This window comes from Trachemys scripta, chromosome 1, assembly GCF_013100865.1.
Source record: "Trachemys scripta elegans isolate TJP31775 chromosome 1, CAS_Tse_1.0, whole genome shotgun sequence".
NCBI classification, from domain to species: Eukaryota; Metazoa; Chordata; order Testudines; family Emydidae; genus Trachemys; species Trachemys scripta.
This window is the reverse complement of record NC_048298.1, coordinates 119,954,876-119,981,911: the sequence shown is the minus strand read 5'-3', so window position 1 is coordinate 119,981,911 and position 27,036 is coordinate 119,954,876. Positions and strand designations below refer to the sequence as shown.

The window sequence follows — 27,036 nt, the reverse complement described above, 5'->3', positions numbered from 1 at the left end:
GCGTTGGTTGGCAACACAACTGCATTATGGAAATTGTCAGGGATGCTGGAAGCTCTGGCAGCTGGATAGAGGACAGTTAGGGGGCATGCTTACATGAGGAAGTAGGTTGGAATTGTGGGATAAGCATGTTAACTAGATGTTTCTGCCAAGGTAATATTCAGTTAAATGCTTAAAAGTGTCATCTTTAGTTTTCCAAGGTTAAAAACCCAATTGTGGTGAATGCAGATTACCTTGAAAATATGAATGAGGTGTAAACCTGTCGAATGTGGCTTTCCTCACTTGGGATCAATTCACACATCTCAGCCTTGAACATGGCTCTATCTTCACAAATATGGAGACTACAATGGGTCATACTGAAAGGTGAACAGTCAGGCTGGAGGGAAGTTACTAATGGAGTTCCTCCGGGTTCCATCTTGGGGCCAATCTTATTTAACATCTTTATTAACGACGGGGCAAAAAGTGGGATTGTGGTAATAAATTTACAGAGGACATAAAGTTGGAAGGTATTGCCAAAATGGAGGAGGACTGGAATATCATACAAAAGCATTTGGATGACCTTGAAAACTGGAGTAATAGAAATGGAATGAAATCTAAGAGTGCAAAGTCATGTATGTAGGGACTACCAACAAGATTTTTTGCTATAAACTGGGTACTACTTAGTTGGAAGCAACAGTAGAGGAGAAAGACCTGGGCATATTGGTTGATCACAGGATGACTATGAGCCACCAATGTGATGTGGCCTTGAAAAAGGTTAATACGGTCCTAGGATGCTTCAAGCGAGGTATTTCCAGTAGAGACAGGGGAGTGTTAGCTCTGTTATATAAGGCACTAATCAGACCTCATCTGGAATACTGTGTTCAGCTCTGGTCTCCTATGTTTAAGAAAGATGAATCCAAACTGAACAGATGCAAGAGAAGGGCTAATAAGATGGTCAGAGGAATTGAGAACCTATCTTATGAGAGGAGACTTAAGAAGCTTGTTTTTTTAGCCTAACTAAACAAAGATTGAGGGGAGATACGAGTGTTCTGTATAAATACATCAGAGAGAGAAACACTTGGGAGTGAGAGGAGTTATTTAAGTTAAGGGCTAATGTTGGCACAAGAACAAATGGATATAAACTGGCCATCAACAAGTTTAGGCTTGAAATCAGATGATGGTTTCTAACCATCCGAGGAGTGAAGTTCTGGAACAGCCTTCCAAGGAGAGTAGTCGAGGCAATAAATCCTATGTGGTTTGAGGGCTGAGCTTGATAAGTTTATGGAGGGGAGGATGGTACGATGAGATTGCTTACAATAGAATTTGGCCCATCTGCGATTGCTAATAGCAAATATGTCCGTTGGCCAGAGAGGGGACACTAGATGGGAAGGGCTCTGAGTTACTGCAGTGAATTCTTTCCCAGGTGTCTGGGTGGGGATTTGCCGACATGCTCAATGTCCAACTGATCACCATATTTGGGATCAAGTTCTGTGGCCTGTGATGTGCAGGAGGCCAGACTAGATAATCAAGATGGTCTCATAGACGTTAAGGCCAGAAGAGGGATAGGAACTCTTTCAATGCAAAAAGCTTAGATTTTTGGGGCAGACTTGGGTGGCCAAAGGTGTGCAAGGGTTGGCTTCTGTGGCAACATCCATTGCCACAGAATCTCGGTTACATGGGGCCTCAACTATGCAAGAACCTAAAATGTTTATATCACTTAATGTACCCTGGGGATATTTTCCTTTTGGATATTTAAGAAACAAAATAGAACATCAACAGCTTCTGTTAATTGTAGAACAAAAAGCAGATGTAAAATTAACTGAAGGTGGGTTGGGTAAGCAATTAAGATGATAGCGGGTGATGAGGGATAATATTGCAGCGGGGAAGTGGATGGATCCCTTAACTGTTCACTTCCAGACATCTTAATATCTTGTCATTTAAAAAAAAATGTGTAAAGAAAGTTGTTTTGGGTGTTAACTAGTTTCATTCTTAATTCACAACGAGTTTACACTGTGTGAGTTTATTGAGCTGGGGAATAAGCTAATGAGCAGATCAGGAAAACGCTGGTCTAAGGAAAACTGCTGCAGGAGGAACAAAGGTTTAGTTATGTGTGAAATGTAATCCCTTCTCAGTTACCAGGTAACACCGTGAACTACAAAATATTGACCTATACATAAATACACAATTGGCACGTTGGGGGTTTCTTTTCTTTTATTAATACTGGTTAAACAAGGTTACAACCTCCTTGCTAAACAACTATATTTTCCACCGCTATCCAAACTACAACAGTGATTATCTGCATCAAAGGGAAACTGAAATTACTAGCTCTCTGGTCTTGGTGTCCACTGGAATGTGTAACAGCAAATATATTCCTAATTAAAATATAACTTCAGTAATATTGCTTTAAAAACTCTAGTCGTCTTTACTCCAATAGTATGTGTGTAATTCTAGCCAACACATTACTAACCCCTATCCCTCAACCCTACCCGAAGCAGAGTTCGGAGCCCATAGAGGGGAAGTGCTGGAGACTCCATGAAATCCACTAGGGATTTCGCTGTTCCAATTGATTTTGCATGGACGGTGCTCAGACACTCCGGTGACGGGCTATACTATAAATCCCTTGGATATTTTTCCATTTTTGTCTTCCCATCTTTCCACCATAGCAGTCCACTCACTATTCCTTCTCCTGTAAACTTGATCTACATTCCAGGGCAGGAGTGGGCAAACTACGGCCCGCAGGCCACATCCGGCCCGTGGGACCATCCTGCTTGGCCCCTGAGCTCCTGGCCTGGGAGGTTTGCCCCCGGCCCCTCCTCTGCTGTCTCCCCTCCCCCGCAGCCTCAGCTCGCTCACTCTGCCGCCAGAGCAATTCCCTGGGCAGCGGGGCTGTGAGCTCCTGGGGCAACGCAGCTGCAGAGTCCGGCCTGACACGGTGCTCTGTGCTGCGTGGTGGCAGCAGCGGCGGCATAGCCCGGCTCCAGCACCGCCAGCCACCGGCGCTTAAGGTAGCGCGGTAAGGAGGCCCGGAGCAGAGGGGGTTGGATAGAGGGCTGGGAGTTCGGGGTGGTGGTCAGGGGGCTGGGGTGTGGATAGGGGTCGGGGGGAAGGGGGGAATAGGGGGTTGAATGGGGCAGGAGACCTGGGGGGGGGGGGCCGTCAGGAATGAAAGGAGGGGTTGGATGGGGCTGCAATGGTCCCAGTGCGATCAGGGATCAGGGGTGTGTGGATGGGGCAGGGGTCTAAGGGGGGAGGGAGGGTTAGATAGGAGATGTGGGCCAGGCCACGATCTCCTCCCCTAACTGGCCCTCCATACAGTTTCCGAAACCCGATGCAGCCCTCAGGCCAAAAAGTTTGCCCGCCCCTGTTCTAGGGTAACCTGCTGTAGCAAGTCTGGTTCCTGACTAGTTTTGCTTCACAGGTGCTTAGCTGGTTTCCCCCAGTTCTCCTGCTAGAAGGAATAATAGAAATAATTACCTTGAAGCAACACTGGTTTGTGAGGTGCAAAGAAAAACTCATTACTTAGGCCTGGTCTACACTACGAGTTTAATTCGAATTTAGCAGCATTAAATCAAATTAACCCTGCACCCGTCCACACAACGAAGCCATTTATTTCAAAATAAAGAGCTCTTAAAATCTATTTCTGTACTCCTCCCCAACGAGCGGAGTAGTGCCGAAATCGATATTACCATTTCGAATTAGGGTTAGTGTGGCCGCAATTCGTTGGTATTGACCTCCGGGAGCTATCCCACAGTGCACCATTGTGACTGCTCTGGACAGCAATCTGAACTCGGATGCACTGGCCAGGTAGACAGGAAAAGCCCCGCCGAACATTTCAATTTTATTTCCTGTTTGCCCAGCGTGGAGAGCACAGGTGACCACAGAGAGCTCATCAGCACAGGTAACCATGCAGGCCGATAATTGAAAAAGAGCACCAGCATGGACCGTACGGGAGGTACTGGATCTGATCGCTATATGGGGAGAGGATTCAGTGCTAGCAGAACTTTGTTCAAAAAGATGAAATGCCAAAACTTTTGAAAAAATCTCAAAGGGCATGATGTAGAGAGGCCACAACAGGGACTCAGATCAGTGCCGCGTGAAAGTCAAGGAGCTCAGAGAAGCCTATCAAAAAACAAAGGAGGCAAACGGTCGCTCCGGGTCAGAGCCGCGGACATGCCGCTTCTACGCCGAGCTGCATGCAGTTCTGGGGGGGCCGCCACCACTACCCCACCTCTGACCGTGGATTCCAAGGCAGGGGTAATCTCATCAGCTACACCTGAGGATTCTGCGGACGGGGAAGAGGAGGAGGACGAGCTTGCGGAGAGCACCCAGCACTCCGTTCTCCCCAACATCCAGGATCTTTTTCTCAGCCTGATTGAAGTACCCTCCCAACCCAGTATCCAAGACCATGACCCCATGGAAGGGACCTCAGGTGAGTTTACCTTTTAAAATATAAAACATGGTTTAAAAGCAAGCGTTTTTTAATGATTACTTTGCTCTGAGGATGGGGGTGAATTCGCAGGATGAATTCGCGGCCAGTACAGCTACTGGAAAAGTCTGTTCAAGTGTCTGGGGATGGAGTGGAAATCCTCCAGGGACATCTCCATGAAGCTCTCCTGGAGGTACTCCAAAAGCCTTTCCACAAGGTTTCTGGGCAGTGCAGCCTTATTCCATCCTCCATGGTAGGACACTTGACTAGTAGCAAGTAATCTGGTATCATTGCATGACAAAGCCTGGCAGCGTATGGTCTCAGTGTTTGCTGGCATTCAAGCAACATCCGTTCTTTATCTCGCTGTGTAATCCTCAGGAGAGTGATGTCGCTCATGTAACCTGGTTGAAATATGGGAATTTAATTAAGGGAACAGAGGTGGCCGTTCCTACTGGGCTGTTTGCCTGTGGCTGAAAAGAAATCCTTCCCTGCAGTTAGCCAAGCGTGGGGGAAGGGGGGGGGGGGAATTGGCCCTGAGCTTTTCGTGTTTGGCTAGCAAGGATCTTCCCTGATACCAGCCACGTGGTGGGGGAGGGATAAAGTGATCATCCAGAGAATTGGATGGGGGGGTGGGTTAGTTTGTTTTCTGCTGCTGAAGGTTAACAGGAAAACCACAGCACTCAACGGGCTTTACTTGGTATGTGGGAAAGGAGGGCGCAGAAGCCGAAAGACAATGGCTTACCATGGCTGCATGCAAGCCAAATTCTGTTGCCCGGTTCTGCGTCTGTGATCTCTAGCAGCAAAACCACAGGCACTCTATATCAAGAGGCAAAATGCGACCTTGCACAGAAATCACATGTACTATGTAATGTGAATAGTGTTTTTTTACCGTGAAAGAGTATAAGCATTGTCTGTAAAATGTATCTCTTTAAAAAATTCTCTCCTTTTTCCCCTCCCTCCAGCAGCTGCAAATTTTTCAAGCCTCCCTCTGTCCCGAAGGCTATCTCAGATAAGGTGTTGGAAAAAGAGGACGCGAGACGAGATGTTCGCGGAAATCATGGAATCCACCCGCAGTGAAAGAGGTCATCTGAATGAGTGGAAGGACACTGTTTCAAAGTATAGGAAAGATGCTAGTGAACGTGAGGACAGGAAGGACCAACGTGAGGAGAGGAGAGATGCTCGAGATGAGAGGTGGCAGCAGGAAGATCAGATGAGGCAGGATGCAACACTAGGGCTGCTGCGTGAGCAAACAGATGTGCTCCAGCGTCTGGTGGAGCTTCAGGAACAGCAGCAGGATCACAGACTGGCGCTACAGCCCCTGTATAACCCCCTCTCCCCTTCCCATGTTCCATAGCTTCCTCACCCAGATGTGTAAGAACGCGGGGGCGGGGGGGGGGGGGGGGGAGAGGCTCCGTGCACCCTCCCATTCCACCCCAGTGGACAGCCCAAGCAAAAGGCTGTCATTTTTTTAACCTTTTTTTAGTGGCCTTTTCCTTCCTGCCGATCCTCCTCCCAAACCCCACCTGGGTTCTCTCCCTCTTTTTATAATCAATTAATAAAGAATAAATGATTTTTAAACGACAGTGACTTATTTCCTTTGAAAGCAAGCTGTGATCAAAGGGGGGAGGATGGTTTGCTTACAGGGAATGAGTCAATCAAGGGGGCGGGTTTTCAACAAACAGAACTTTCACACCGTAGCCTGGCCAGTCATGAAACTGGTTTTCAAAGCTTCTCTGATGCGCAGCGCTTCCTGGTGTGCTCTTCTAATCGCCCTGGTGTCTGGCTGTGCGTAATCAGCGGCCAGGCGATTTGCCTCAGCCTCCCACCCCACCATAAAGGTCTCCCCCTTACTTTCACAGAGATTGTGGAGCACACAGCAAGCAGCAATAACAATGGGGATATTGATTTGGCTGAGGTCTGACCAAGTCTGTAACGATCGCCAGCGACTTTTTAAATGTCCAAATGCACAGTCTACCACCATTCTGCACTTGCTCAGCCTGTAGTTGAACAGCTCCTGACTCCGGTCCAGGCAGCCTGTGTATGGCTTCATGAGCCATGGCATTAAGGGGTAGACTGGATCCCCAAGGATAACTATTGGCATTTCAACATCCCCAACGGTTATTTTCTGGTCCGGGAAGTAAGTCCCTTGCTGCAGCCATTTAAACAGAGTAGTGTTCCTAAAGATGCGAGCATCATGAACCCTTCCCGGCCAGCCCACGTTGATGTTGGTGAAACGTCCCTTTTGATCCACCAGTGCTTGCCGCACCATTTAAAAATACCCCTTGCGGTACCGCTGGTGCTCCGGTGCCAAGATAGGGGTATGGGTTCCATCTATCGCCCCACCACAGTTAGGGAATCCCATGGCAGTAAAGCCATCCACTGTTACCTGCACATTTCCCAGAGTCACTACCTTTGGTAGCAGCAGCTCAGTGATTGCTTTGGCTACTTGCATCACAGCAGCCCCCACAGTAGATTTGCCCACTCCAAATTGATTCCCGACTGACCGGTAGCTATCTGGCATTGCAAGCTTCCACAGGGCTATCGCCACTCGCTTCTCAACTGTGAGGGCTGCTCTCATCTTGGTATTCTGGCGCTTCAGGGCAGGGGAAAGCAAGTCACAAAGTTCCATGAAAGTGCCCTTACGCATGCGAAAGTTTCGCAGCCACTGGGAATCATCCCATACCTGCAACGCTATGCAGTCCCACCAGTCTGTGCTTGTTTTCCGGGCCCAGAATCGGCATTCCACGGATAGGACCTGTCTCATTAACAACATGATCTCCAAAGCACCGGGGCCCGCGGTTTGAGAGAATTCTGTGTCCATGTCCTCATCACTCTTGTCGCTGCGCTGCCATCGCCGCCTCCTCCTCGCTTCGTTTTTCTGGTCCTGGTTCAGTATAAACTGCACGATAACGTGCGAGGTGTTTACAATGTTCATGACTGCTGTCTTGAGCTGAGCGGGCTCCATGCTTGGCGTGGCATGGCGTCTGCAGTGTTCACCCAGGGGAAAAAAGGCGCGAAACGGTTGTCTGCCGTTGCTTTCATGGAGGGAGGGGTGAGGCTGTACCCAGAACCACCTGCGACAATGTTTTTTGCCCCATCAGGCACTGGGATCTCAACCCAGAATTCCAATGGGCAGGGGAGACTGCGGGAGCTATGGGATAACTACCCACAGTACAACGCTCTGGAAATCGACGCTAGCCCTGGTACATGGACGCACACCGCCGAATTAATGTGCTTAGTGTTGCCGCATACATTCGACTTTATACAATCTGTTTCCAAAATTCGAATTCTGTAAATTCATATTAATCCAGTAATGTAGACATACCTTTAAAGTGAATTCACTCAGGTAGGAAACTGTTGGTGCTTAGAATTAGTGAGATTTTGGGGGGCTTGGTATTGTTCCCAGACTTGACATGTTAAACCAATAATTCTTCTGTTTTTTCCACATATATTTTTTTTTCCTCAATCAGATTAGCTTTGTGCAAGTAATTCTAATGCCTTCTTAAACAATGTGGAGAGAACTAATGATCTACCTGATCCTGTCTGGTCACAGTGTGTATCTAACTGGCTTACAGAAGTAGCAGCTTTTGTACTAAGTCTCTGTCAGATTTGAAATCTCTTATGTTTTCCTTTTTAAAAGTATATGTTGGCCTTGGAAACTCAAATATATCTGCTTTTATAGACATTTCATGGTTGTGCAACCATGTACAAGTTCACATCAGCTAGGATCTCAGAGAAGACTTATCTCGTAACCTATGTAATTAGTCTAGACTCTAGATCATGATCCTGCAACTGTGATAGGAAGGATTGAAAACAAACCCCAGAGAATCTCTGACCATAGTAATAGAGCTAAGTGCGTAGAAATTAACGAGCAGCACTGCATGAAATCATTCTGAATGTCCAAGGTGCATTTCATCAAGTTAGCCTACAATGTAAAATGCATTTTTCTTAATAACTTGTAAAAAGAAGCCAAGCTGAAAACTTTCTTACCACTTGAGAGCTGACTGTAAAGGCAGACTTGGTCTTGGACTGAATCAGGGCCCCTAATATGCATCAACACAATCAAGAGCCTAGGGAACAAATTGTATTGATTGGTCTTGTATCCTATACCCAGACAGGTTAGGGCTAGGTTCATGCCAGATTTAAATCTGTTGGCTTTAGTGGAGTTAAACCACAAGTGAATTTGGCTTTGTATTTTCAGCTTCTAAAAAGAGTTTTTGTGACATGGGTAAACAAAGGGACAGAACTACTAATGACTGTGGAACAAAAACTTCCCGTCTATGGCCATGTCCACACTACAAACTTTGGTCAACGCAAGTTATATTAACTGATGTGGCTGTAAGCCGAAGTATCGCTGTTGTGTGCACACACGTGGCTCTTTGTGTCGGCGTTGTGCATACTCATCAGGAGTGCTTGCGTCAATGCATACTGCAGTGCACAATGGGTAGGTAGCCCAATATCCAGCCTGCCATTTTACGATGCATTGTCTTTTGGAAAGTTTTGGCAATGCATGGTGGGACAAACGAGTAGCGCAGTGGTGACAGGGAGCCAGGGGTCAACTTCTAAGCATGCAAATGACACCATCCCGTACTGTCATTTATATTCCATAACTTTTGCACTTTTACAAAAAAAAAAAAAAATCCAATGAATGAATGTATGCTGCCCTCCTCGTTGGCCGCCATCTCTGATAGAAGCATGGAGCCTGCATGACTCTGCACTATTCTCATAAGCGTTTCAAGCACAGGATGCACAATCCTACTATATTTGCTGAGCCAAAAAGAACCAAATCAGCATGGAACACAGCAAGAACCAATTCAAGATGTTTGGTGGCATTCATGGAGCAGCTGCAGATGGTGGAGTGCCACTGCTGGGCCCAAGAAACTAGCACTGACTGGAGGGATCACATCGTACTGCAGGCTTGGGATGACGAGCAGTAGCTGCAGAACTTTCAGATGTGCCAGGCCACATTCCTGGAGCTGTGTGCCAAGCTCACCGCAGCCTTTCAGTGCAGGGACACCAGAATGAGAGATGCACTGACAGTGGAGAAGTGAGTGGCGATCGCACTGTGGAAACTTGCAATGCCAGATTGCTGCCTGTCAGTGGGAAATCATTTTGAAGCTGAAAAATCCACTGTGGAGGGCCGTTGTCATGGAGGTGTGCAGGGCCATTAATTGTCTCCCGCTGTCCACGCTTGTGACTCTTGCAATATGCAGGCTGGAGTGGATGGATTTGCAGCAGTGGGGTTCTGAACTGTGGTGGGGCAATAGATGGCATGCATATGTCTATTTTGGCCCCAGACTACCTTGCCACAAATTACATCAACAGAAGGGGCTACTCTTCTGTGGTTATGGAGGCATTGGTGGATTACTGGGGACATTTCACTGACATCAGTGTGGGCTGGTAAGGGAAGGTGCATGACGCTTGCCTCTTTAAGAACACAGGATTGTTCAGAAAGCTACAAGCAGGGACTATCTTTCCCAACCAGCAGATTACCACTGGTGATCATGGGGGACCCAGCCTCGTGAAGCCATACACTGGCCACCTCAACAGCACCAAGAAAAGATTCAGCTACCAGCTCAGCAGGTGCAGAATGACAGTTGAATGCGCTTTTGGTAGATTGGAGGGATGCTGACGTTTATTTACTCACAAGATTAGATCTCAGTGTGAAAAAACATTCCAATGGTTGTAGTCCCCTGCGGTGTCCTGCATAATATCTGTGAAGCAAAGGTTGGAAAAATTGCTGCCGGTGTGGAGGGCGGAGGTGAAGCAGGTGTCATCTGAGTTTGAACAGGTTGACGCAAGGGCTATTAGAAAAGCTTGACGCAGATCTATGTTGGCCAGGGAGACATTGAAAGAGTACTTTAACAGTGAACCACATGCATTGTGGCATACTGTGCTCAACCTGGCCTGGCTGCTTTGGGGCCTGTTAAGGGTTGTGTGGTGCTTGGTGTACATCTGGGAATATAACACTGTCCATGCACCTATTAATTTTGCGGTGTTTGATTATTACACTCACTGATTGTACGAGTTGTGTTACACTGTAACAAGTGTTCTTTCAGAACTGCTAGGCACTCTGCAGCATATGTTGTAAACTAATAAAAAAGTATTTTTATTTTTAAAAGAATAGAATTTTATTCTGTAACTGACATACCCAGGGTACAGTCTGGACTGTTGAACAACTGTGTCTCCTCAGCTCTCTAACCTGGGATGCCTCCTACACTGCTTTGCTGTGAGAGTTGCCACTTCTGGTCTGCCCACACACAGCCTCCAGCATGTAAGTTACTCCCAGTTATAGGGTGTGAGTGCTGTAGCTAGCCAGCCACCCTTGAATTACACTGGAGAGGGACACCGGCAAACTCCCAGTCCCAGACTTTCCCCAGAAATGTACATCTTGTACTGCCCAGATCTCTCCTGGACAATACAAGTTCATATTAAGTCCATTATTTTATTAATAGAAAATGAGATGCACAAATCCTGTTTCCCCAAATGGAGTTTCCCAAACACTTCAATTCAAACACACTGGTTTAGATCAAACAAGTTTATTGGCTATAAAAGGATAGATTTTAAGTGAATACAAGTAATGAGGCATAAAAAATCAGAATTGGTTACAAGAAAAATAAAACTCAACTAATGCCTAACTTAACAAACTAGAATAAATTCAAAGCCAAGTCTCTCACCCCACGTGTTTCGGCAGCCCTACTAGCTGAACTTCTTTCAGTCAGGATCCCTCCCCCTGTGCAATGCTGCTTCCTACATTCTTCAGGTCTCATGGATGCTGTAGGTAGAGAGAAAGGGAGGAATGATTTGGGGCATCTGGCCTCCCTTCTTATAGTTCTTTCCTTTGTTCAAGAAGCATTTCCGGCTGAGGTTCAGAAGATAAAAAGTCTATGTGGATGAGAACCCCAAGCTGTTTCTTTCTTTTTTATATGTAGATTTTTTTCGACCCATGTCCCTATTCCTGCCAATGAATACCCACTTAAGCATGTGTTGGCCCATCTGACCTGCTGACACCTGGCTGAGGCATCTACTTGTCTTTTGTCTCTGAGGAATTGGTTTGGCCGCTCCCCAGACTCGGAATATGTCTTAGGAACACCATACAGTGGAATCTGATAACTTACAATGTTGCCCCACACATTTGAAGAGGACAGTATTGACCAGTGAGGTATGAGTTTTCAAATGATACCTCAAAGGCATACTTGTACAAAGATTATCATAATAGTATGCACAGGGTGAATACACGGCTACAGACCATCACAGTAATAAAACCTGTGCAAAGAAAAATCTGCAATTTAAAAGCAAATATATTAAAAACTTAATGGAACAGACTTTAATAAGGGGAAAGAACTTTCATGTCCATTTTACCTACACATACATTGACCTGTGAGAGCCATGGTTGCTGTATGTGAAGCTGTGATGTTCCTTAATGTTCCCCTGACAGGAGTGGTAGGGGTAGGGATACGACCCCTGATGCCATGTGGAATATCGAGGGAAGGTATAGGGAGGTGCCGTAATGGAGTTCATCATGGACTGCAAAGGGAGGCAAGCCCACAATTGTTGAACCTGTAGGTCCAGAAGAGTTTGCAGCATCTGTGTTTGCTGCTGTTGAAGCCCATTTGTGTCCTGGTGCATCTCCCTCTCCTTTTCCTGCTGGGACTCTTGGGCCTTTCTCCTGTCCGTTCTTTCCTTCTCCAGGCTATCTGGAGGTTAGGTTCATCCTCCAGATCCTGTGCTCACAGTCTGATGCAGCACTATCTTGCAGGATCTCATTGAACATTTCAATCCCGAAGCCTCTTCTTTCTCCTCCTTATCTGACTCAGGCATTCCATGGGTGTGGAGGGGAAAACCCTCAAGGCCGCGATGGCAGCAGCTGCAGATAAAATGTTGTTGTCAGTGGAATACAATGGAAAGCAAAACTTAAGATTCAGAACTCCCTTCCTTGGCTCCTGTAAAGTTTTAAACAAGATGTACTCATTGACACGTCTGCTTCGGAGTGCTTGTGTATGGCACCATGCGCAGCTCCAGCCATGGTGGGTACAGCCCGCCAGGGGTGAGGGAAACGAGGAGGGAATTTCTCGGTTGCATGAAACTATGAGTATAGGGCAATAGCACGGAATAATGGCACCATTTTTCACAGGCAGGGGTGATTTTAGCTGATGTCTTTCTCCAGAGGGTAACAAAGGCACAAGAGAGTACAGCTGCTGCTGACGTGCCAAAGCCACCCGGGCCCATATGCTGCTAGCCTCCGTACTGCAGTGGTGCCTGCTGAAGTTATCTCTGACTGAAGATATCACATAAAGAAATGTCCTGCTGTGGAGGAAGAAATAAGGCTGCCCTCCCTAGAAACCTTCGGGGGAAGTTTGCAGTGTACTTCCATGAAAATTTCATTAAGATATCTCAGGAGGATTCAAGGGATATAAACAAACTGCTTCCCATGGTGCCGCCCCCCTCCCCTTGTCTGTCTCTATGGGGAATGAAAAGCCGATAACTATGCTATGTCTCTTTGTTGTATCACTTCCTCTTCTGGTACGAGAAAATTAATGCAAGTCGATAGCTGTGTCCTGTTAAGTTGGGATTCCCATCACTGTAATGGGAAATAAACGTACACACTTATGCAGAGGAAGGAACCTCGGATTGGGCTCGCTCATGCTTGACTAGACTGCAGTGGAGTCTCAAACAGATCCTGGTTCATGACATAGCAGGACCACGCAATTACATCTTCCCCCATCCTCCTCCTTGTACTCATTGTTCACACCAAGGGCCTGTGATATGGGCTTTTTGGAGGTATGCAGGGTGGTCTGTGGGATGATAGTGGGATCTCCACAAAATATGGCATACAGCGCTTTGTAGAAGTGGCTAGTTTGCAGCTCTGCGTCAGATTGCCTGTTGGCCTCCCTGGCCTTCTGATATGCCTGGTGCAATTCCTTTACTTTCACATGGCACTGCTGCTCATGCCTATCATACCCTTTCTCCTGCATTCCCCTGTGCAATCTGCTCATTGATGTCCATGTTTCTGTGGCTGGTCAGTAGCCGTTTGCACAGCCTCTTCTCCCCACAGACCCAGGAGATCCAATATCTCCTGTCTACTTCTTGCTGGCTGGCATGGTCAGCTGGGCAGTTGCACCCAACAGTGGAGAGCTGCTAGGTGTGCTCGCGAAGCTGGACAATCAGGGAAAAGGTGAGGGTCTTTAAAGGGGAGTGCAGCCTTCTGGTTTCCGTGACCCTTGGGCAGTGGAGTTCACAACTGTAACTGGAGCGGTCAGCGCCTGGCATTATGGGACAGCTGCTAGAGGGCTGCTAGGGTTGACCTAAGTAATGAAGTGTCTACCCTGAGGTCAATGCAGTGCAAGTACATCGACCATGGCTCAGAGCTGCTCAGGGAAATGGTGTTACTGTGTCACTGTAATGGGGCTGTTACATCGGTGGGAGGCATGCACAACTATGTTGATGCAAAGCTGCTTACGTTGACCGAACTTTGTAGTGTAGACTAGGCCTATGTAAACTAAGGAATCTTTTTAATACTCCCGCGCGCCCCCACCCCTAAATGAGAGAGAATAAGTAGTGCTATAGACTATCCACCCTCTTCCTTTTAAAACATTTTGCGCTTGGGTCACAGGCCAAACTTGACTAGCCAGAACCTCTAAACGTTGAGCTATGTATGTCCGGTAACTTCAGGATAGATTGTAGTACTCCCACTTCAACTGGATGCTTCTGGTTATATGGTGCTTTCATTCTCAGGTGTTTGATGCTGGTGAGTTTTTTGGAATAATGCAAGTAGAGGAAGTGGGGGAGGAGGAAGAAGATGATGATGAAGAAGAAATTGAAGACGAATTGAAAAAGAAACCAAATCCCGGAAACGAACTCTGTTACAAAGTTATCGTAACCAATGAGAATGGGCTACAAGCAGCAAATCCCAATAGGTAGGTTCTAGTCTTAGAATTTATGCTAGATCTCCTTATTTGAATAACCTTAACTCCTGAAGTGATTGAGTATGTGTCACTTGTTCTGAAACTTGTTGGTTTAACTGCCTTTCCATAATGAATCTTTACTGGAAAATTGAATGGTCTCAGAAAGATGAACTGGCCACATCTTGTAAAATGAGCCTCACAAATGGTATTTGGTTTGTGTGATCCTGGGCACCCCTGTTATTCATACCTTACACACTACTCGGGGCCGGCTCCAGGCACCAGCTTAACAAGCAGATGCTTGGGGCAGCCAAGGGAGAGGGGCGGCACCTGTGGCAATTTGGGGGCAGCAGGTCCCTCACTCCCTCTAGGAGCGAAGGACCTGCTGCTGAACTGCCGCCGCCGATCACGGCTTTTTTTTTTTTTTTTTTTTGCTTGGGACAGCAGAAACGCTGGAGTCAGCCCTGACACTACTTCAATGATATCTGGACAATATATGCCTTGGGAGGTATCCTTTAAAAACTAATAACCCACTGGTCAATAACATCACTGTGAAATGTATGTAAGAATGCTATATGTAGAATTATGTATAGTCAGGAAATTTTGGAGAAATCTAACATCTCGCACCAGGTGTGCCCAGGTTCAGTGTGCTATTCCTTTGTATCAAAGATTGCAAGAAGAAATCATTGCATTGTAAAAATCATCATTGGGGGGCGGGGGAGACAGCATGAAGTCTGCACCAGACAGCATGGTGCCCACACCCAGCAGGGACAAGCAACTTCATCTTGGGATACATTTGAAGCAACTTCATCTTGGGATACATTTCAAAGGTTTACTGGACTATACACAGAGGGGGAACAAATCCTTAAGTTATCCTTCACCTGAGAAAAGCCAGCACCTTAGACTGTGTGAGGATCCTGGCTAAGAGCTAGTCAGCTGTTGCTAGAAAAGGAAGATGGTGAGGAAACTATCTTGAACAAAGACCCTAACTTATTAATTTAGGTCTTGGCTATTAGAAAACGTATTTTTACTTGTTTGTAACCCTTTCTGTCTTAACTCCTTATACTTGGTATCACTGAAACCTATGACTTCTTGTTTAATAAGCTTGTCTAACTTTTAATACAAACTAATTCAGTATTGTGATTGAAACAAGTGTTTTGTCAAACCCCAATTAAATTAATGAGCTGCAGTGTATTGACTCTTTAAAGGAGTAACAAACTTAATATCTTCTGGGAACGTACAGTGATGGGTGTGCATTGCAGAGAGACCTCTCTACGGAGCTCGGGGACTGGAATTCAGTGACTGTTACTGTTAACCTAGGAACGGTAGAGTCTGGAGGAATTTTCTAGTGAGAGAGACTGGTGTGGCAGGGAGGCGACACACAGTTCACACTTGCTGAGGCAGAGCAGTAGCACTGTGGCCCAAAGCTCTGTGTGTTCCCAACAGGGTTTTACAGGTTGCAAGTATCACTGTTGTCTCTTTAGAACGCAGGAGGATGTGATCAGAAATCAGTATTTGCAAACTGGGGAGCAGAGATTATTGGATAGCTACTTGGTGGTCTCTATTCAGTTATGAATAGTAGATGGTTGTAACTGATTAATTACAGTTGCCTTATCAGCAGTTTCATCATTAGAGCCCTGCAAATCTGCAGATATCCATTTTATATCTGTGGACCATTTTTGCAGACCATGGATCGAATATGGATACAAATTTTGTATCCCTGCAGGGCTCTAAATATAGGATCTCAATGGCTATATTTCCCCCATGCTGACTTACTCTGCAGAAGCAGCCTTCCTCTCCAACTGACCTGATACGGCAATGAAGTCGGGAGAGGTTTCCTAAATCGTTTGGCTGCTTAAAACCCCGCAATAGGAGCATGGGGCGGGGTTTGCCGCCTGTCTTAATCGATCACCTCCCCTTTCTCTGTATGGGGAGGGGAAGAGGGAATGTGGGATCTTTAAGGGCTTGTCTACACTTACAAGTTTTGTTGCCAAAATCTGGCTTTTGGCGACTAAACAGCGATAGCATACATACTGCAAGGTCACTTTTTTCGAAACCCCCCCTAGTTTTGGTGACAAACTTCCACTCCTGCGAGAGACTTTTGTCTTTTCCCCTCCCTTTATTGTTGACAAACAGCCAGTGTAGACACCACAGGTGTGGTTTTGTTTTTTTTTTTAATTGGCCTCCAGAAAGTATCCCACAACTCCCTTGCTGCCACTCTGGTCAGCAGTTTGAACTCTGCTGCCCTGCAGCCAACCCGCCCCTCACCCTTGCAAGCCCCTAGACTTCTAAATCTTATTTCCTGTTTGCTGGTTTCCCAAGTGAGCATGGCTGGCTATCGCCCCAAAAACACTCCTGGTTGGACCACCGATGAGTTGTTGGATCTGATCATATATGGGGAGAGGAGTCTGTTCAGTCGTAGCTGTGAGTGACCCATAGGAATCGGGACACATACGGGCAAATTTCTCGAAGCTTGTGGGAAAAGGGCTCTGATCGGGACATGCAGCAGTGCAGAGCGAAGATAAAGGATCTGAGGCAGGCATACCATAAGGCGTGGGAGGCGAACCATCGCTCTGGTGGTGCACCCAAGACCTGTCACTTCTATAAGGAGCTGAATGCTATCCTCGGTGGTGACCCCACCTCCATTGCCAGTTGCCCTGTGGATACCTCGCAGGCTGCTGAAAGGGGGGTAACCCTGAGGCTGAAATTGTGGATGAAGAAGTTGAGCTAGATGAGGCTGTGGTGCTCCTAGTGGGGCAGGCAGCCAGGAACTTTCCTCAACTCCAGAAGTGCTCAACAGGGAGCAGGAAGCAGATGAGACTCCAGGTAAGTTGCTGTGGCTTGTGTAGGGAATCGAAAAGTGGGAGGCAGGTAGTGTGTAGCTAATCTGCATGGCCAGCAGGGTGTCGATGGACATCGAAACCTGCAGGAAATCCTCCAGAGAGAGGCTCTGGAAAGTTTCTAAGAGGTACTTGTTAATCCTCTGCCGCAGATTCCAAGGGATTTCAACTTTGTTAGGTCCCCCACTGTAGGAAACTAGGGTGACCAGATAATAAGAAAAATATATCAGGACACGTGGGGGGGGGGGCAGGGGGCCACGGGAGGGGGGGGGGGAAAAAAAAAAAAAAAACCAGGAGCGCCACCGAAGCCAAATGGCGTCCCAACCATACATCCGTTGGGACACAGGGCGAACAGCTGAATATCTGACAGTCCTGATTTTATCGGGACATCTGGTCACCCTATAGGAAACTGTGCCGTGCCATTTAACAATCACTGGAGCTGGACTAAAGCGGCACATAGCTGAACTGCATATAGACCGGCGTGAAAGCCGCAAGCATTCAGCAGCTGAGCCCTGGTTTCCCTACTCACCCTCATCAGCGACATGTCAGCCAGCAGGTTGGCCACCTGTGAAAAATTGTGGGAGAATTTTATGAGTTCCCTGCAAAGCTCCCGTGCAAGCCGAGACCTTTTTGTCCATACTCACAACCGCTCTCCCCCCCCCCCCCATTCCCAAAACTCACACTGATTGGGGTGCCCTTATTACTAAAATGTTTCAGTCGTTTGCTGGAATGTAACAATCCCTCTTCTGTTCAGCACATCACGCACCCCCACGGACCCAGCTGTGACAGATGAGAAAAAATCCTAGGCGCAGCAAAGAGGAGATGTTCCGGGGGGTTCTACAGCACGATGAGAGACAGACCAGGGCACGGAGAGAGTGTTGGGAAGCCGAAAGGCAGGACAGAAGAGAGAGTGCTGCATATGCTAGGCAAGCAACAGAGCAGATGATAAAAGTTATGGAGGCTCAGACAGAGATGCTCAAGTCCTTGATACAGCTGCAGACTGAGCAGATCCATGGTCGACCGCCACTGGAGCACTTGCAGATGCACAATTCTTTGCCAACGCCACCCCCTTCTATGCCCACACATTCCTTTTCACTCCACAGCACTCCTGAGTTTTCCTCATCGCTCCACCCCCTATCACAGCTCGCACAATGATAGCTGAAGCTACACACAGTTGTGAGGTTTTACCCTTTTTAACAATAAATAAAGGCTAAGGTATTTAATGGTACAGCGTTTTTATTCTGTGTTCTACAAAAGCGTATAGCAATCAATTCGCTCTCGGGAACAGGCTTCTAAAGCATTGTGTTGCATGGAGCTTGGGTCCCAAAATTGTACATAGATGCAACAGGGAAGTCGCTCCAAAGCGAACGTGTTACTGCCCCTCATTGTCAAAGTGGTTCCTCAAAGCCTCTCTGAGGTTAATAGCAGCCCTCTGGGCTCCTCTGACAGCCCTAGCATCTAGCTGTTCAAACTGTGCAGTCAAGTGCTCTGCCTCAGTGCTCCACACCTGAGCAAACATTTCACCCTTAGAGTCACACAGATTATGCAAAGTGCAGCACCCAGCTATGACCACGGGAATATTATCCTCGGTGAGGTCTAGCCTGCCATTGAGACCCCTCCAGTGAGCTTTCAAACAGCCAAAGGCACATTCGACTACCATGCGGCACCTGCTCAGCCTGTTGTTAAAATGCTCCTTCCTGATGTCCAGGTGCCCTGTGTAAAGTTTCATGAGCCAGGGCTATAAGAGGTAAACTGGGTCTCCCAGGATTACTATGGGCATTTCCACATCCCCCACTGTGAACTTGTGATCTGGAAAGAAAGTCATCGCCTGCAGCTTTCGGTATATGCCACTGTTCCTGAAGATGCGTGCGTCATGCATCTTTCCAGACCAGCCTGCATTGATGCCCCCGGTGATCCACAAGTGCCTGCAACACCATGGAGAAGTATCCCTTCCTGTTGATGTATTTAGAGGCAAGATGATCTGGCGCTAAAATCGGAATGTGTGTGCCATCAATGGCCCTGCCACAGTTAGGGAAACCCATCTCTGCAAAGCCATCCACTATGTTATGCACATTTCCCAGCATCACAGTCCTATGCAGCCGGAGGTGATTTATTGCCCTGCACACTTAGTTCCATTATACAAGGCACTGGTGAGACCTCATTTGGAGTACTGTGTGCAGTTCTGGTCTCCCATGTTTAAAAAGGATGAAATCAAACTGGAACGGGTACCGAGAAGGGCCACTAGGATGATCCGAGGAATGGAAAATCTGTCGTATGAAAGGAGACTCGAGGAGCTCTGCTTGTTTACCTTAACCAAACGAAGGCTGGGGGGGGGGGATATGATTGCTCTCTTTAAATATATCAGAGGGATAAATACCAGGGAAGGAGAGGAATTATTTCAGCTCCGTACTAATGTGGACACGAGAACGAATGGATATAAACCGGCCGTCGGGAAGTTTAGGCTTGAAATTACACTAAGGTTTCTAACCATCAGAGGGGTGAAGTTTTGGAACAGCCTTCCAAGGGAAACAGTGGGGGCGAAAGACCTCTCTGGCTTTAAGATTAAGCTTGATAAGTTTATGGAGGGGATGGTTTGATGGGATAAAGTGATTTTAGTCAATAGGTCAATAACGTGCCATCGCTGGTAATTAGCAACAATGATCAATGGTGGGATATTAAAAGTTACTACAGAGAACTTTTTCCAGAGGGTCTGGCTAGAGAATCTTGACCGCATGCTCGGGGTTCAGCTGATCGCCATATTTGGGGTCGGGAAGGAATTTTTCTCCAGGGTAGATTGGCAGAGGCCCTGGAGGTTTTTCGCCTTCCTCCGCAGCATGGGGCAGGGGTCGCTTGCTGGAGGATTCTCGGTGATTTGAAGTCTTTAAATCATGCTTTAGGGACTTCAACAGCTGAGTCAAGGGAGAGAATTCTTCCGGGAGTGGGTGGGTCAGCTTTTGTGGCCCGCATCATGCGGGAGGTCAGACTAGATGATCATAATGGTCCCTTCTGACCTTAGAGTCTATGAGTCTATGAGCCCCAAGAGTGGATTTTCTCACTCCACATTGATTTGCGACTGAACAGTAGCAGTCTGGATTCGCCAGCTCCCACACAGCGATTGCAACATGCTTCTCTACTGGAAGGGCAGCTCTCAATCTGGTGTCCTTGCGCCGCAGGTCAGGGGCCAGCTCAGCACAAAGCTCCATGAAGGTTGCTTTACGCATCCTAAAGTTCTGGACCCACTGGTCATCATTCCACACCTGCATGACAACACGATCCCACCAAATCAGTGCTTATTTTCCTAGCCCAAAAGCAACCCTCTACCATATGCAGCTGCTCTGTGAATGCGCAAAGCACTGATAAGTTGCTGCCGTCCATATCGCACTTGGGTGTCTGCGATTCATCCTCTGCTAACTTTGCGAGTAACTGTGCTGCCATGCGTGATGTCCTCACGACAGCTAACAGTGCATAGGGGAGAAGTGCGGGATCCATCCTCTCTCACTGCAGATGCTGGCGTGCACTACAAAAGAATGACAGTTGGAAAAACGGCATGAAAGAAAGCCATTGACCTTTGGAGGGATGGGACACAAAGCGGTGCATGACAGTACATTTTGCACATCCCTGGATGTGCCGCACTCCGTTTCCGCATTCTCAAAACACCTAGCGACGGATGGTGTCGCCAGACACTGTGGGATACATACCTACAGTCCATTGCTCTCGCTATCGACAAAGGTGCCCTGAATGTGGACACGATCTGTCGACAGAGGGAGCAAATGTAGACACACTTTGGAGACTTCGCTTTTGTCGGGGGGGTTTTCCTTGTCGTTAGTTTCATCGACAAAACTTGCCAGTGGGGGAAGCAGCCTAAATTTGCCAAGGCAGCCCCCAGCAAAGCGTATATTTACTTCTTTAAAAAGCAACAGAGGGTCCTGTGGCACCTTTAAAACTAACAGAAGTATTGGAGCATAAGCTTTCGTGGGTGAATGCCCACTTCATCAGACGCAAGTAATGGAAATTTCCAGAGGCAGGTATAAATCAGTCTGGAGATAACGAGGTTAGTTCAATCAGGGAGGGTGAGGNGTAAAAAGCAACAGAGGGTCCTGTGGCACCTTTAAGACTAACGGAAGTATTGGAGCATAAGCTTTCATGGGTGAATGCCCACTTCATCAGATGCAAGACGTCTGATGAAGTGGGCATTCACCCACGAAAGCTTATGCTCCAATACTTCTGTTAGTTTTAAAGGTGCCACAGGACCCTCTGTTGCTTTTTACAGATTCAGATTAACACAGCTACCCCTCTGTTAATTTACTTCTTTGTTACTTTAATTGCCTATTTACTTCTTTAAGTAGCCTGTTTGTTTGTTTTGGGGCTTTGGAGGGGGGAAGCTTCTGCTTTAGCAAGCCTATATTGGCTTCTTTGTGGATGTAATTGCCCATTTGTTTAAATTAAGTAATCTGTTGCTTTTCTTTAAGTAGCTTTGTCATTGAAGTGTTGGCTTGTTTTTTGTCTTGATGATTGCCAGTGCCTCAGAAATGGGATTGGCTTGGTTTGGGCTTGCTGTGAAAAGGCAGTGCAGTTTTTTTATCTTGTAGACCTGGGAGCATATGAGCTTCAGACAAGTGCTTCCCTGCCTTTTGAGATCCTACTTCCAAAAAAGGTGGAAATACAGCAAGTGTGGCATAATGAGAGGTTTGTATCTCGACAAAGCTTTGCAACTGGGAACATACAACCTAGAAACCCATTTAATGCAGCAACCACACCCACCACTTCTGCCTAAGGGAAATGAAATCCACTAGAGAGGGATCTCCATAGTACAAGAGAAATTCAGGGTTAAGTTTAGCCCTCACACTTAGGCAAATTGTCCTATACATCTGTGAAGGCATAATTTGAGCAAGAGCTGACCCTTGACCCTTAGGTTGACACAGGATAGGCTCCTTTAATTATGCTTACTGGGTGCACAGAAGAAGGATGAGTATCAAGAGGCACAGGTTTATATGACTGCATGAGGCATTCACCTTGCATGCTGCACTGCACCATGCACTCTATGACTTGTAACATGCAATTTGCACCCTATGTACCATGCACCTCATTTATTCAGATTCAGCTAATACCAGTGAAAGTTCACTCTTTTTTTTTTAAATCACGTTGTCAGTTCATCAGCTCAAATTGAAATCGTCACTGCATCACCCCTCTGCACTTCCTTGCCGGTCGCCACCAGAAAAGTTTCCATACTCTGTGTTTAAAAAGCCAGTGGTCAATGGAGAAAGAAATTAAGTGCTGGTGCATACAGTTTGAAGGGAAATAAGAAAAGCGAATCACCAATTTGGAATACATTCAGATATCTTTTTGATAAAAAGGGAGATACTGTCTCTGGATATGTTGCATGTGTCACATGCCAAAAAAAGTTGTATTTTTAGTAGCCATAAAACCGGTATTTCAAAATTACTTAAACATAAATGTAGACCAGAATCGGGATCCAGTTTGCTGAAGATATTTACCAAGCAATGTATCACTATCACACGAGACATGAAGACAAGTGTGACGCAGGAGTTATTGAAGTTTGTAGCAACAGACATAAGACCTTTCAAGGTAGTCAGTGGCAAGGGCTTCCTTGCATATTCTCAATGTTTGATTAACATGGATGCCACATATGGTCAAATAGATGCGTGTGCACATTCCACAACATGTGGAACAAGAAAACAAATCTCCACGGAGCTGAAAACATTCTTGGCACAGTGAGTGAAGGGGTTACCCTCAATCTGTGGATGATTACAGAAAGGTTGCCTATTGGGGAGTAACTGTTCATTACATAGTCACAACATGGTGGAGCGGGTGCTTTGTGACTTGGTTTGAGAGCGGGAGACCAAAACTGCAGAGAACATTCGATCAGCTGTTTTTCGGGCTCTCAGAAGATTTTTGATATATACAGCAGTACCAATAGTTTTCATTACGGACCGGAGAGTGAACATGGATGCAGCCCTCCTGCACCCACGTGGGGACACTGACCTGGAGGCAGGGAGCGCCTGCCGTCGTTCCACCTCTAAAGTTAGTATTTATAAATAGAGACTTCTAGCACTGTTGGGATTGAGGAGTTGTGTTCCTGCATTTCTCTCTTTCTGTAGTATCTGAGGTTGTTTGAGCAATGTGATCTTACCCAGTAGTTCCATAATCAGTTATAACAAATAAGTTTTTATTAAATACTGTGTTCCAATAATGTGCATAGGCTTGGGAGAATAATTTTTTTTTAAATAATTTTGAATGATATCAGTGTTTATTTTTAAGCATTTTCTTTCTATTTTTAGCTATTGAAATGTTCACATTGGGACACTGTGGTGTGTATCGGACAATAGGGGGTCAGCCAATATTTAATAACAGTAGACACAGGGACTCAAAGTTGAAGCTTTTATAGCTGTTAAAACACAGATTGTCAATATCACATGTCAATGTATACAAAATAAATATCCTTAAATCAAACTAAGTTCTTCAGCAGCATTTTTCTTACTTTGCTTATCTGTACATTTCAATTATTATAGGAAAAGTTTTTGTTGGTTTGTATGTATATGGTGAAATTGACATTTACCAATAAAAATCTAATCCTGTCAAGCCTAAATATGTAGCACTTTCCTTCTCAAATATGAATTACTCTTCACAGGCTCATTGGAAAGTGAGCACTGCTAGCTCCACTTTATAGATTGGGGGCAAGGGAGCAGAAAGGTTGGTGTATCAGAGGCCTCAGAGGAGAGCCAAGATTATAAACTACAAGTTTAGTTTTTTGGGGCCATGAGAGTTTTTTGGGGCCCCTGGAGCGGGGTCCTTCACTCGCTCCAGGGGCCTGGAAAACTCCCGCGGGGCCCAGGCCCCTGGAGCTGCTTCCGCTCCGGTCTTCAGCGGCAGTTCGGTGGCGGGGGGTCCTTCCGTCCAGGGACCTGCCGCCAAAGTGCCGGGTCTTCGGCGGCGGGGGCCCCCTGCCGCCAAAGACCCCAGGCCCCCTGAATCCTCTGGGCAGCCCTGCATTTTGGTGAAGAAATAACTCTGCTGTTGAGCCTTCTACAAGAAAGCACAGCCTTTCTCAACAAATGCATCTTGTTTTGTGTGTGTGTGTGTTGACAAGAGGCATATTGTTGTAACATTACTAAAATTCTGTCCTTAGCATTTTCCTTATCGACCATGCCTGGACATACCGTGTTGAACATGCACGCCAGCAGCTGTTGCACGTTGCCGGTCTGCTTCACAGAATGGCAAACCTCATGGGAATAGACTTTCACGGAGAGGTCGCGGATGAGGGAGCTATTGAGCAGGTGTTGCACGAAATGTGGAAATACAACCAGACCTACCAGCTGTCTCAAGGGGTAAGTGACTCCTTTAATCAAGGATATTGAACTGCTCTGCTGGATCCCGAATTTAATCATACCAATACATGGGTAACTAATACAGATGTCTCTCTCCAATATAAAAACACTCCTTTTGAGCCATTTAAGAATGGACTGCTGCTCAGAAGAGGGAGAGCAAGTGCCTTGCAATTGTAAAAAGCAGTGAGAAGCTGCCAACATTTTAACAAAGGGTTACTCATAAAGGTTTCCCTCTTAAACTATGACAAATTTCATATAACAAGGATCACATTCAGCAAAGAAGAGGAGTTAGAAGAATGAGAAATCTGTTGGTTGTTTTTCCTTTCTTAAACATTTCCTTCAATTTACAAGAGAATCAACTCTCTCTTAAAACAAAATAAGGCAGCATACAGTTGAGCAAGCAAGCAAGCTTGCGTTAAGTGTGTTTGTTAGCAGTCAGTAGTGATATATTGTTTGTAAACTACAGTGAGCATAGGTGTTCTGATATACTGTGATGAGGTATGCTGATAAACAGAGCTGTGAAAGGGAATATTAAGATAACTCACTTCTTTAAGTGTTGTTTGTTTTGTTTTTTTTTTGTTTGTTTTTATTAAATGTACTCTTCTGGGAGGCAGAGTGGCCTAGAGGATAGAGTAGTGGACTGGAACTCGGGAGATCTGGGTTTTATTCTTGTTTTGGCCACTAGCTTGCTGGATGATCTTGGGCAAGTCATTTGACCTCTCTGTGCCTCGGTTTCCCCATCTGTAAAATGGGGATCATGATACTGACCTCCTTTTGTAAAGCACTTCAAGATCTACTGATGAAAGGCATTGTATGAGAGCTAGGTATTATTTATTTATTTATTTATTACTATTCTACACTTTCTGCTAATCCAAAATTGTCTTAACTGTCATACTATCATCAGTTCTTCCTTCACTGGAAAATCATAAATCTTGTTTAGTTGAAACTGAGCATAGTAATATGGCTTTAGCATGAGCCCCTAACCCCTTTTGTCTTGCAGCATTCTTTTAATAGCATGCTGTGTAAGGGGTGTCTTTCTTCTCTCTTCCCTCCTTCCCCACTCCCTCCCAGACTGCAGAGGAGAAGGTTCCTGTCTGGTATATTATGGATGAATTTGGATCCCGAATTCAGCATTCAGATGAGCCTACTTTTGCAACTGCACCTTTGTTTTACATTCCTCAGCAAATTGCTTACACGGTTCTCTGGCCTTTAAGGGACCTTGAAACTGGTGGTAAGTGTGTCTGTACATCAAGTATGTGATCTGTTTTTATCCAAAGTTCAGAACTCAACTGAATTTACATACCAAACCAATTCTATCTTATCACAATTCTGGTATGAGCTTAAACCACCCCCACCTCTCCAACATCCTGCATGTCTTTAGAACACTTATACCTCTACTTTTTTAATGGCAAAACATCATATAACTTCTCACTCCCATCATGACTCGTATAAAAGAGGATGTGGAGGCCCTCCTCTGCCCAGAAATGTTGTTGTAGTAACAAAGGATTGGAGAGTTTTTCTCTTTGTTGTCCAACTGAACTGCTTTTGTTAGACAGCAGTGGATAGAAAAATTACACAAGCTACATTACAAGGACATTATTTAAGCTGCAAAGTAAAGCACTCAAGATAAGGAAATGACAGATTTAAAGCTGCCCAGGTAGCTTTAATTTGGCACCCTTCATCTATCCTGTGCACTGAATGAGGCGGAGCTCCTGGGGGGAGGAAAACATATAGCTAACACTAAGTAACACTTTTAAATTACACATGTTATAAAACTTTTTTTTTTAATCATTGATGTTGTCACATAATTTATGGTTGAATTATGTCATTTGCATGAATGTGGTGTGGGGAAGGTTGTTGGTGGAAAATGACTAGCAATCCTACAATTACTTTTATATCCCCCCTCAGAGGAAGTGACTCGTGACTATGCCTATGGGGAAACTGATCGTTTAATCAGGAAGTGTATGTTGTTGCCATGGGCGCCTGCTGACGTATTGGATGTTAACTATTCTACACCAGAACCATCAGAAGATCACTACCAGGTATAATCCTAATGAATCTTTTCTTTAGGATCTCTCTTTTATTAAGATGATCTCTTAAAACCTGGAATTACTTTGGTTTTGTTTCTCTTCCTGACTGCAATATGAAGTATCAAGATTTCATAATCTAAAAGATTGCCTTATATAAACTTAAATTCTATATAAGATGGAGATGTAGTGAAGCCAGAAATAAAAATATATGGCAGTTCTAAAACTAAAACGATAGTGATGTGCCACATCTTGCAGTTCCCTTTGCTATCTCACATCCAAACAGAGGCACCGCGTAGTCTAGTTCAAAGGCTTCTGACCTCCAAAAACCCAAATTATGTGGAATTCATCATGCTAATTCAGAGGTTGGAGCAATTGCTAAATAGGTTCATCCCTATTGGATTTATCATTACAGAATATTTGGTCAATCCTGTAATATAGGAAGATTAATCTTTGTATACAAGGAACAAAATCTTATTTCCAGTCTCATTATTCATTTTATGTTACAATTCTAAAGCA

General features: G+C 45.7%; 1 protein-coding gene across 1 annotated transcript in view; it reads left to right on the top strand.

Annotated features, from left to right (window-relative positions):
- Positions 1-27,036, top strand: part of TTLL12 (tubulin tyrosine ligase like 12) — a 54,391-nt gene that overhangs the window by 6,226 nt on the left and 21,129 nt on the right. The window contains exons 2-5 of the mRNA XM_034783506.1: positions 14,138-14,319; positions 24,292-24,490; positions 25,562-25,721; positions 26,399-26,532. Of these exons, the coding sequence (XP_034639397.1) occupies positions 14,138-14,319; positions 24,292-24,490; positions 25,562-25,721; positions 26,399-26,532 (675 nt within the window). The remainder of the gene's footprint in view (positions 1-14,137; positions 14,320-24,291; positions 24,491-25,561; positions 25,722-26,398; positions 26,533-27,036) is intronic.